The following is a 12,941-nucleotide window of genomic DNA, read 5'->3' on the forward strand; positions in this document are numbered from 1 at the left end:
GCGAATAGTATGAAAGAAAAAGGAAAATATTTGTATACATCTTCCTATACTGTACAGAGAGGGAGGTTTTTTTTTTTTTTTTTTTTACTTTTTGGGCCCTATCTCATGATCCTTTTCTATCATATAACTTCTTAAATTTTTTTATGCTGTCTGCATTAACCCTGTCCTCAGTCATTTGTTCTGTGTATCCACCATTCTTATACTATAAAAATATTACTTCACACGTTTTAATGAGTTTATTTATTTCATGCTAATTGCTTTGGTTGTCCTATACCTACATATTATGAAGAACTGTTAACTGTCTTCATCTTCAATCTGGATTAAAAATTTAAAGTTTGTGATCAGATCATCTCTTAACAATTTCTTAGATTCATGTATGCTGCCTGCATTAACCATGTTCTATGTCATTTATTTCATGTATCCACCATTCTTGTACTGTAGAAGTATAAAAGTAGTTCTTGTTATTTTTTATTTTTTATTTATTTATTTTGCTTTGTCGCTGTCTCCCGCGTTAGCGAGGTAGCGCAAGGAAACAGACGAAAGAATGGCCCAATCCGCCCACATACACATGTATATACATACACGCAAATATACATACCTATACATCTCAATGTACACATATATATACACACACGGACATATACATATATACACATGTACATAATTCATACTGTCTGCCTTTATTTGTTCCCATCGCCACCCCGCCACACATGGAATAACAACCCCCTCCCCCCTCATGTGTGTGAGGTAACGCTAGGAAAGACACCAAAGGCCCCATTTGTTCACACTCAGTCTCTAGCTGTCATGTAATAATGCACCGAAACCACAGCTCCCTTTCCACATCCAGGCCCCACACACTTTCCATGGTTTACCCCAGACGCTTCACATGCCCTGGTTCAATCCATTGATAGCACTTCGACCCCGGTATACCACATCATTCCAAGTCACTCTATTCCTTGCACACCTTTCACCCTCCTGCATGTTCAGGCCCCGATCACTCAAAATCTTTTTCACTCCATCTTTCCACCTCCAATTTGGTCTCCCACTTCTCCTCGTTCCCTCCACCTCTGACACATATATCCTCTTGGTCAATCTTTCCCCACTCATTCTCTCCATGTGACCAAACCATTTCAAAACACCCTCTTCTGCTCTTTCAACCACACTCTTTTTTATTTCCACACATCTCTCTCACCCTTACATTACTTACTTGATCAAACCACCTCACACCACATATTGTCCTCAAACATCTCATTTCCAGCACATCCACCATCCTGCGCACAACTCTATCCATAGCCCACGCCTCGCAACCATACAACATTGTTGGAACCACTATTCCTTCAAACATACCCATTTTTGCTTTCCGAGATAATGTTCTCGACTTCCAAACATTCTTCAAGGCTCCCAGAATTTTCGCCCCCTCCCCCACCCTATGATTCACTTCCGCTTCCATGGTTCCATCCGCTGCCAGATCCACTCCCAGATATCTAAAACACTTTACCTCCTCTAGTTTTTCTCCATTCAAACTTACCTCCCAATTGACTTGACCCTCAACCCTACTGTACCTGATAACCTTGCTCTTATTCACATTTACTCTTAACTTTCTTCTTTCACACACTTTACCAAACTCAGTCACCAGCTTCTGCAGTTTCTCACATGAATCAGCCACCAGCGCTGTATCATCAGCGAACAACAACTGACTCACTTCCCAAGCTCTCTCATCCACAACAGACTGCATACTTGCCCCTCTTTCCAAAACTCTTGCATTCACCTCCCTAACAACCCCATCCATAAACAAATTAAACAACCATGGACACATCACACACCCCTGCCGCAAACCAACATTCACTGAGAACCAATCACTTTCCTCTCTTCCTACATGTACACATGCCTTACATCCTCGATAAAAGCTTTTCACTGCTAACAACTTGCCTCCCACACCATATATTCTTAAAACCTTCCACAGAGCATCTCTATCAACTCTATCATATGCCTTCTCCAGATCCATAAATGCTACATACAAATCCATTTGTTTTCTAAGTATTTCTCACATACATTCTTCAAAGCAAACACCTGATCCACACATCCTCTACCACTTCTGAAACAACACTGCTCTTCCCCAATCTGATGCTCTGTACACGCCTTCACCCTCTCAATCAATACCCTCCCATACAATTTCCCAGGAATACTTAACAGACTTATACCTATGTAAGTTGAGCACTCACTCTTATCCCCTTTGCCTTTGTACAATGGCACTATGCAAGCATTCCGCCAATCCTCAGGCACCTCACCATGAATCATACATACAGTAAATAACCTTACCAACCAGTCAACAATACAGTCACCCCCTTTTTTAATAAATTCCACTGCAATACCATCCAAACCTGCTGCTTTACCGGCTTTCAGCTTCCGCAAAGCTTTTACTACCTCTTCTCTATTTACCAAATCATTTTCCTTAACCCTCTCACTTTGCAGACCACCTCGACCAAGACACCCTATATCTGCCACTCTATCATCAAACACATTCAACAAACCTTCAAAATACTCACTCCATCTCCTTCTCACATCACCACTACTTGTTATCGCCTCCCCATTAGCCCCCTTCACTGAAGTTCCCATTTGCTCCCTTGTCTTACGCACTTTATTTACCTCCTTCCAAAACATTTTTTTATTCTCCCTAAAATTTACTGATACTCTCTCTCCCCAACTCTCATTTGCCCTCTTTTTCACCTCTTGCACCTTTCTACCTTTTTCTAATCAACTCACCTCCCACGCTTCTCATGCCACATGCATCTTTTGTGCAAGCCATCACTGCTTCCCTAAATACATCCCATTCCTCCCCCACTCCCCTTACCTCCTTTGTTCTCACCTTTTTCCATTCTGTGCTCAGTCTCTTCTGGTACTTCCTCACACAAGTCTCCTTCCCAAGCTCACTTACTCTCACCACTCTCTTGACCCCAACATTCTCTCTTCTTTTCTGAAAACCTCCACAAATCTTCACCTTCGCCTCCACAAGATAATGATCAGACATCCCTCCAGTTGCACCTCTCAGCACATTAACATCCAAAAGTCTCTCTTTTGTGCGTCTATCAATTAACATGTAATCCAGTAACGCTCTCTGGCCATCTCTCCTACTTACATACGTATACTTATGTATATCTCGCTTTTTAAAGCAGGTATTCCCAATCACCAGTCCTTTTTCAGCACATAAATCTACAAGCTCTTCACCATTTCCATTTACAACACTGAACACTCCATGTATACCAATTATTCCCTCAACTGCCACATTACTCACCTTTGCATTCAAATCACCCATCACTATAACTATAACCCGGTCTTGTGCATCAAAACCACTAACACACTCATTCAGCTGCTCCCAAAACACTTGCCTCTCATGATCTTTCTTCTCATGCCCAGGTGCATATGCACCAATAATTACCTATCTCTCTCCATCCACTTTCAGTTTTACCCATATCAATCTAGAATTTACTTTCTTACACTCTATCACATACTCCCACAACTCCTGATTCAGGAGTAATGCTACTCCTTCCCTTGCTCTTGTCCTCTCATTAACCCCTGACTTTACTCCCAAGACATTCCCAAACCACTCTTCCCCTTTACCCTTGAGCTTCGTTTCACTCAGAGCCAAAATATCCAGGTTCCTTTCCTCAAACATACTACCTATCTCTTCTTCTTTCTCGTCTTGGTTACATCCACACACATTTAGACACCCCAATCTGAGCCTTCGAGGAGGATGAGCACTCCTCACGTGACTCCTTCTTCTGTTTCCCCTTTTAGAAAGTTAAAATACAAGGAGGGGAGGGTTTCTGGACCCCCGCTCGTCCCCTTTAGTCGCCTTCTACGACACGTGAGGAATGCGTGGGAAGTATTCTTTCTCCCCTATGCACAGGGATATCTTGTTATTTATATATTCATTTATTTATTTATTTATTAAACTTTGGCGGTGTCTCCTGCATTAGCGAGGTAGCGCAAGGAAACAGATGAAAGAAATGGCCCAACCCACCCACATACACATGTATATACATACACACACGCACATATACATACCTATACATCTCAACGTATACATATGTATACGCACAATGACATATACATATATACACATGTACATAATTCATAGTCTTCCCTTATTCATTCCTGTCGCTACCCCACCACACATGAAATGACAATCCCCTGTGCACGAGGTAGTGCTAGGAAATGACAACAAAGGCCACATTTGTTCACACTCAGTCTCTAGCTGTCAGTATAATGCACCGAAACCACAGCTCCCTTTCCACATCCAGGCTCCACAAAACTTTCCATGGTTTACCCCAGACACTTCACATGCCCTGGTTCAATCCATTGACAGCACGTCGACCCCGGTATACCACATCGTTCCAATTCACTCCATTCCTTGCATGCCTTTCACCCTCCTGCATGTTCAGGCCCAGATCACTCAAAATCTTCTTCACTCCATCTTTCCACCTCCAATTTGGTCTCCCACTTCTCCTCGTTCCCTCCACCTCAGACACATATATCCTCTTTGTCAATCTATCCTCACTCGTTCTCTCCATGTGACCAAACCATTTCAAAACACCCTCTTCTGTTCTCTCAACCACTCTTTTTATTACCACACATCCCTCTTACCCTATTATTACTTACTCGATCAAACCACCTCACACCACATATTGTCCTCAAACATCTCATTTCCAGCACATCCACCCTCCTTCTCACAACTCTATCTATAGCCCACTCCTTGCAATCATATTACATTGTTGGAAGCACTATTCCTTCAGACATGCCCATTTTTGCTTTTCAAGATAGCGTTCTCGACTTCCACGCATTTTTCAATGCCCCCAGAACTTTCGCCCCCTCCCCCACCCTATGATTCACTTCTGCTTCCATGGTTCCATCCGCTGCCAAATCCACTCCCAGATATCTAAAACACTTCACTTCCTCCAGTTTTTCTCCATTCAAACTTACCTCCCAATTGACTTGTCCCTCAACCCTACTGTACCTAATAACCTTGCTTTTATTCAAATTTACTCTCAGCTATCTTCTTTCACACACTTTACCAAACTCAGTCACCAGCTTCTGCAGTTTCTCACCTGAATCAGCCACCAGCGCTGTATCATCAGTGAACAACAATTGACTCACTTCCCAAGCTCTCTCATCCACAACAAACTGCCTACTTGCCCCTCTTTCCAAAACTCTTGCATTCACCTCCCTAACAACTCCATCCATAAACAAATTAAACAACCATGGAGACATCACGCACCTCTGCCGTAAACCAACATCCTCTGAGAACCAATCACTTTCCTCTCTACCTACTCATACACATGCCTTACATCCTCAATAATAACTTTTCACTGCTTCTAACAACTTGCCTCCCACACCAGGTATTCTTAATACCTTCCACAGAGCATCTCTTATCAACTCTTATCATATGCCTTCTCCAGATCCATAAATGCTACATACAAATCCATTTGCTTTTCTAAGTATTTCTCACATGCATTCTTGAAAGCAAGCACCTGATCCACACATCCTCTACCACTTCTGAAACCACACTGCTCTTCCCCAATCTGATGCTCTGTACATGCCTTCACCCTCTCAATCAATACCCTCCCATATAATTTCCCAGGAATACTCAACAAAGTTATACCTCTGTAATTTGAGCACTCACTTTTATCCTCTTTGCCTTTGTACAATGGCACTATGCAAGCATTCCGCCAATCCTCAGGCACCTCACCATGAGTCATTTATTTATTTATTTATTTTGCTTTGTCGCTGTCTCCCGCGTTAGCGAGGTAGCGCAAGGAAACAGATGAAAGAATGGCCCAACCCACCCACATACACATGCTTATACATACATGTCCACACACACAAATTTACATACCTATACATCTCAACGTATACGTATATATTTACACACACAGATATATACATATATACACATGTTCATAATTCATACTGTCTGCATTTATTCATTCCCATCGCCACCTCGCCACACATGAAATAACAACCCCCTCCCCCCTCATGTGTGCGAGGTAGCGCTAGGAAAAGACGACAAAGGCCCCATTCGTTCACACTCAGTCTCTAGCTGTCATGTAATAATGCACCAAAACCACAGCTCCCTTTCCACATCCAGGCCCTACAGAACTTTCCATGGTTTACACCAGACGCTTCACATGCCCTGGTTCAATCCATTGACAGCACATCAACCCTGGTATACCATGCCTTTCACCCTCCTGCATGTTCAGGCCCCAATCACTCAAAATCTTTTTCACTCCGTGTTTCCACCTCTAATTTAGTCTCCCACTTCTCCTCATTCCCTCCACCTCTGACACATGTATCCTCTTTGTTAATCTTTCCTCACTCATTCTCTCCATGTGACCAACCCATTTCAAAACACCCTCTTCTGCTCTCTCAACCACACTCTTTTTATTACCACACATCTCTCTTACCCTATTATTACTTACTCAATCAAACCACCTTACGCCACATATTTTCCTCAAACATCTCATTTCCAGCACATCCACCCCCCTGCGCACAACTCTATCCATAGCCCACGCCTCGCAACCATACAACATTGTTGGAACCACTGTTCCTTCAATCATACCCATTTTTGCTTTCCGAGATAATGTGCTCGACTTCCAAACATTCTTCAAGGCTCCCAGGATTTTCACCCCGTCCCCCACCCTATGATTCACTTCCGCTTCCATGGTTCCATCCGCTGCCAAATCCACTCCCAGATATCTTAAACACTTCACTTCCTCCAGTTTTTCTCCATTCAAACTTACCTCCCAATTGACTTGACCCTCAACCCTACTGTACCTAATAACCTTGCTCTTATTCACATTTACTCTCAACTTTCTTCTTTCACACACTTTACCAAACTCAGTCACCAGCTTCTGCAGTTTCTCACATGAATCAGCCACCAGTGCTGTATCATCAGCGAACAACAACTGACTCACTTCCCAAGCTCTCTCATCCACAACAGACTGCATACTTATCCCTCTTTCCAAAACTCTTGCATTTACCTCCTTAACAACCCCATCCATAAACAAATTAAACAACCATGGAGACATCACACTACCCTGCCGCAAACCTACATTCACTAAGAACCATGAGTCATACATACAATAAATAACCTTACCAACCAGTCAACAATACAGTCACCCCCTTTTTTAATTAATTCCACTGCAATACCATCCAAACCTGCTGCCTAGCCAGCTTTCATCTTCCTTAAAGCTTTTGCTTCATCTTCTCTGTTTACCAAATCGTTTTCCCTAACCCTCTCACTTTGCACACCACCTCGACCAAAACACCCTATATCTGCCACTCTTATCATCAAACACATTCAATAAACCTTCAAAATACTCACTCCATCTCCTTCTCACATCACTACTACTTGTTATCACCTCCCCATTAGCCCCCTTCAGTGAAGTTCCCATTTGTTCCCTTGTCTTATGCACTTTATTTACCTCCTTCCAAAACATCTTTTTATTCTCCCTAAAATTTGCTGATACTCTCTCTCCCCAACTCTCATTTGCCCTCTTTTTCACCTCTTGCACCTTTCTCTTGACCTCCTGCCTCTTTCTTTTATACACTTTCCAGTCATTTGCATTATTTCCCTGCAAAAATCGTCCAAATGCCTCTCTCTTCTCTTTCACTAATACTCTTACTTCTTCATCCCACCACTCACTACCCTTTCTAATCTGCCCACCTCCCACGCTTTTCATGCCACCAGCATCTTTTGCACAAGCCATCACTGCTTCCCTAAATACATCCTATTCCTCCCCCACTTTCCTTATGTCCTTTGTTCTCACCTTTTTCCATTCTTTACTCAGTCTCTCCTGATACTTCCTCATGCTAAGTCCTTTTTTTATCTAGTCCCTTTATCTTTCAAAGAACTGTTCTTTGTCTTGATCATCAGTCTGTTTTAGAAACTTTTTTCTCTGCCTGGGTAAGTAAATTTAAGGCCTCTATCCTTTCCCTGTAACTTTATCTATCCATCTATCCATGTTTCTGATGCTCGTTCCCTCTGGGAACTCCCATCAAGGGGATTGTTAAGGTAAGAGTTTTCACGTGTCCCCTTCCTAACATGAAGCGCCTTCTTCACACACACCATTCCACTCGTTCCTCCCACATTTCTCTCCCTCTAATACTCTTCCACTTCATTTCCCTATTTAACAAATGGTTTTCCTTTCACACCAACCCCATTAATCATGCTGTCATACACTCTCTTTGTAAACTCCCCATCTTGCATTCTTTCACAAGTCCAAACCACCTCAGAGTATTACATTTCACCCACTGTACCACTCCACAATTCATTCCCTTTGCATTTCCTACAATACTAGATCTCACTAACACTCATTCATTACTTTCTTTATTCCATCCTAAATAGTTATACCACATGCTCCTCTCAAATAACTCATTTCCGCAGCCGGGATTCTTTACCTTTTTGACTCATCCATTGTCCAGGTTTCAGTTGCATAGCTCAGGGTCAGGAGGACTATGCTGTCCTTTAATCCTTTCTTCACTTCCATATTTACACCTCTACCCTACATTATTCTGTTAAGGGAACCAATGACTCTTCTACTCTGTACTTGTCTCCCCTTCCATATCCATTCTGTATTAGCCATTTGTTTTTCTGTAGGTGCAGTGACCAAACCTTAAAAGTTTATTCTAGTTTTGGTCTTATGTAAGATATGAAAGGCTTGTTAGATGTTTCCCTATCCGTATAGTTGAAATCTGTTGTGATATATACCAGAAGACGGTTTGTCTCCTTAACTATTCACCTAATGTGGGACTCTGGCTATAGGTTAGGAATGATGTCGACTCCCAAGTTTAGGTAGGAATCCATACCTCCAGGAAAGTCATTTACACAGATTGATAAGAGTAATGGTCCCAGAACTGAAACTTGTTGCACTCCACTGGTCATCTCAACTTATTTGGGATAGGCTACTCAAATATGCATCCTTTGTTCCTTCCCACTGAGATGATCTATCTATTGAAGGAATTCCCCTTATTCTGCCTGGTGGTCCACTTTCTTAACCAGCTTCTTATGCAGATCTGTGTCTAATGCTTTGACAGTGCAGACACAGACAGCCCACCCACCCAGCCTTTTCTCTCTAGGACTGAACTCACTCCCTAAAACTGTCCTGTCTTTATCTTAAGTAATTTCTTGTCTGTAGAAGGTCATATCCATGCTTTCCGATAATATTTTCCAGAACCTTACATGCAACACTTATTAGAGAGACTGGCTGTAGTTCAGTACCTGTACATGGTCTCCTTTCTTATGTATAGGTATGACATCTGGCATTTTCCATTCCTTTGGCATTTTGCCTTTCTCTTGTGACATCTTGAACAGTAATTCAAGTGGTTTGTGTAACATATCTGTTCATTTCTTTGGCAGAAATGGTGAAATTTCATCAGAATCATGAACCTTGTATGCATCAAGTCCTTTTAGCATTTTGTTAGTGTCTTTTCCAAATTTTTTCTTGTTTGCTGTGTCCTGCATTAGTGAGGCAGTATAGGAACAGATGAAGAAAGGCCACAGTTGCTCACATCCATTTTCTTGCTGTTTTTTGTAGTGCAGTGAAACCACAGCCCCTTATCCACAACCAAGCCTAGCAAATCCCTTTTGTGGTTACCCCCAGCTGCTTTATATGCCTTAGTTCAGCACATTGAAGGCACATTGCCTCCTGTATACCACACTGCTCTAGTTCACTCTGTCCTTTGTGTGCTTTCTGCATGTTCAGGTCCTAAGCACTCAAAATGTTTGTAACTTCATCCATCCATCTCCAATTTGGTCTTTCCCTTTTCCCTTTCCCCTCCACTTCTGACACATGTGTCCTCTATGTCAACCTCTCCTCTCTCATTCTATCCATGTGTTGAGACCATTTTGGCACACCTTTTTCAGCTCTCTGAACTACAGTCTTCTTATTACCACACCTCTCTCTTACCCTTTTATTACTAATCAGATGACCTCACACCTCATATTGTCTTCAAACATTTAATTGCCAGTACATCCACCCTCCTCTGCATATTTTCATGTGTAGCCCATTTTCATGTGTAGCCCATGCCTTGCATCCATACAACATTGCTGAGACAACTATACCTTCATACATTCTCATTTTTGCCTTCATAGATAAAGTCCTCTCTTTCTACACAGTCCTTAATGCTCCCTGAACCTTCACCCCCTCACCCACCCAATGACTCACTTCTGCATCCATGGTTCCATACACTGCCATGTCTACTTCCAGGTAACTGAAACAAGCCGCTACCTCCAAATTTTCCTTGTTCAAACTTACATCCATACTACCTTGTCCCTTTACTTTTTAGCCACTGCTAAACCTCATAATCTTTTTTTACATTTATTCTCTTCTTCCTTTCCCACACTCTCCCAAACTCAAACACCAACTTTTGCAGTTTCTAGTTTGAATCAACCACCAGTGCTGTTTCATCAGCAAACAACTGAGTCACTTCCCATGCCCTTCACCCCATACACACAGCATTAACCTCCCTCTCTCTTTTTTCTCTCTCTCTCCCAAAACCCTAGGCTTTGCCTTTCTTACCACCCTTTCATAAACAAATTAAATTAACCCACTCGAGCCATGGACCTGCCTTCACCTGGAACCAGTCAGCCTCTTCTCTACCTACTTGCACACATGCCTTATGCTCTTGATATAAACTCACTGCTTCTAGTAGCTTTCCTCCTACACAGTATATTAGGAATTCTGTCCATATGCCATCTCAGTCATCCCTGTTAAACCTTTTCTAGATATTTCAATGATTTCCAAAACTTCTTCTTTCCATCTCACTGGTATTGTGGCTGTAGTGTCTTCCTGTGTTAAAACACTTTTGAATTTGTTGTTCAGTTCCTCACATATCCTCTATAATTTTTACCTCTGAGTCCCCAATTCTGATTAGCTGCTCCTAACTGAAAGCTGACTCTTGGTGAATTTATGGAAAAGTTTTGAATTGTACCTGCCTTGTCCTCATTGTTTTTTCAAAGTTTCTTTGTTCTACCTTTCCTCTTCTGCTATAAAAAGCCTTAGCTCTTTTACCTAGCAAATGCTGGCTGGTAGGAGTGCCATCTTTATCTTCATCACTGCACATCTTGAAGCTCCTTTGATTTTCCATATCATTTTGATATACCATTCTTTTCTCATTCTGCCTTTTCCCCCTGTATTTGAGGCTTGAGGTACCCATGTCCATACTCCATTGTAAATTTTAAAAGTATGCTTGAGATAGAATGGATTAGAGTCAAGTATGATGGGGTAATGTGCTGTTGATGTGATGAATGGAGGCACATACAGTGGCCAGGCTAAAGATGAATGAAGGCACATACAGTGGCCAGGATGAATCATGGAATAGTCTGTGGAGCTTGGCTGTGGATGGTAGGCTTTGATTTTGGTGCATTATATGCAACACCAATAGAGTGGATGTGAACACATGAGGACATTGTCTGCTCCTGGCTCTGTCTCTACACTGGGAAACAGGAACAAGTATGAAAAAGTGAATTATTGCTATTACCATAGTTATTAAAATTATTATGAATAATTTTTTTGAATTTCTATTCTTCTGGAAGTACAGAATGGCTCTTAGTGGTTATTTGCTTTTCCCTGACATCTTGTAACAAGAATATCATCAAAATTTTTTTGTGTTAGTAATGGACTTGGCATTTTTATTTGTATCCAAGTGCAAAATAGACTGTTGCTGTAACAGTTTTTTAGTTCACAACAGGAAGATAGGGCATTAGTAAACCTTTTTAATTGTTTAACTACTGTGCCCGTGACATACTTTATACATTCTATCAGCAGGTTTTTATATTTCATATAATCACCACATATAGAAGCAGCTCATAGTTTTATGAAACAAACATCAAAATCTGCATCAAGACCATTTTTTTTTCTATACTATGTAATGTATTGGCATGTGGAGATGATGGTTTTTACTTTCATGATAATTGCTATTAGACTTTTTAGAGCTGTGATATATCCACAGGCTGTGCAAGGAATTTGGGCACGTGATCTGGATGATGCAACTTGTGCAGCTATCAACCACAAGTATAGATTACTTGCATATGGTCGAGCAAAGTAAGAAACAAGGATTAGGTTACATTCACTTCCGATAAGATATTTGTTTTATGTTTTGTAGGAAAATTTCACACACATGTTCTAAGATAGTCATTTATTGGATAGATGAGTTGTATATAATCTAGCAACAAAACTCCCTGATGTTTTTTGATCTAATGAAAAATTGGTGTGCTGTACATGCTTGTGTGGCTTTTAATGCTGGATTTTGAATGCAATATTACTTTTAATGAATGGATTCTTTTCATATTCTGGATCCATGCACACAAATAATTTAATGCACTCATACGCTGACAAGTCAACACTGCATTCATCCACATCCATCAGTTCTGCTCCCTCTTTTCTCACTTGATCTGCATCTTGTCTTGACACAGCTTCCTCAGTAAACTCAGACTTTGGACAGGATATCTCATTGGGATACACAAAATCTTGTTAAGTTTAATGCCTCCAAGACCCAGTTTTTACCCATCTTTTTATTGAAAACTTCTCACAACTCTTGTCTCTCCTTTAGCAATTCTGTAATTCCACCTCTTGACTGTGAACATACTTGGTATTACTATAACATGCACTCTTTCTTGGAAACCTCACATTACAGGAATAGCTAAGGCTGCCTCTTAGTCTGTCGAAACATTTTGAACAGTTGCTCCGTTTATACAAGGGATTGAATTGTCCTTGTATGGAGTACTGTCCTCTTATTTGGGGGGATTCTAGCTCTGCATTCTTACTTGACAGAGTTGAATCGAAAGTGGTCCGACTTGTAAACTGTCCCAGGTGAACTTCCAAACCTGACCCCCTTGCCTTATGCCACGATGTTGGTTCACTTCCCCTCTTCAGTAGGTACTA

At 41.4% G+C, this 12,941-nt stretch overlaps 1 protein-coding gene across 5 annotated transcripts in view; it reads left to right on the forward strand.

The window, feature by feature from the left end:
- Rich (Guanine nucleotide exchange factor subunit Rich) overlaps positions 1 to 12,941 on the forward strand; it is a 349,449-nt gene that overhangs the window by 45,533 nt on the left and 290,975 nt on the right. For all 5 annotated transcript variants that reach the window (XM_071672678.1, XM_071672679.1, XM_071672681.1 and 2 more), the window contains exon 6: positions 12,010 to 12,101. In XM_071672678.1, the coding sequence (XP_071528779.1) occupies positions 12,010 to 12,101 (92 nt within the window). The remainder of the gene's footprint in view (positions 1 to 12,009; positions 12,102 to 12,941) is intronic.

The sequence above is a fragment of the Panulirus ornatus genome, chromosome 17 (assembly GCF_036320965.1).
Source record: "Panulirus ornatus isolate Po-2019 chromosome 17, ASM3632096v1, whole genome shotgun sequence".
Lineage (NCBI taxonomy): Eukaryota > Metazoa > Arthropoda > Malacostraca > Decapoda > Palinuridae > Panulirus > Panulirus ornatus.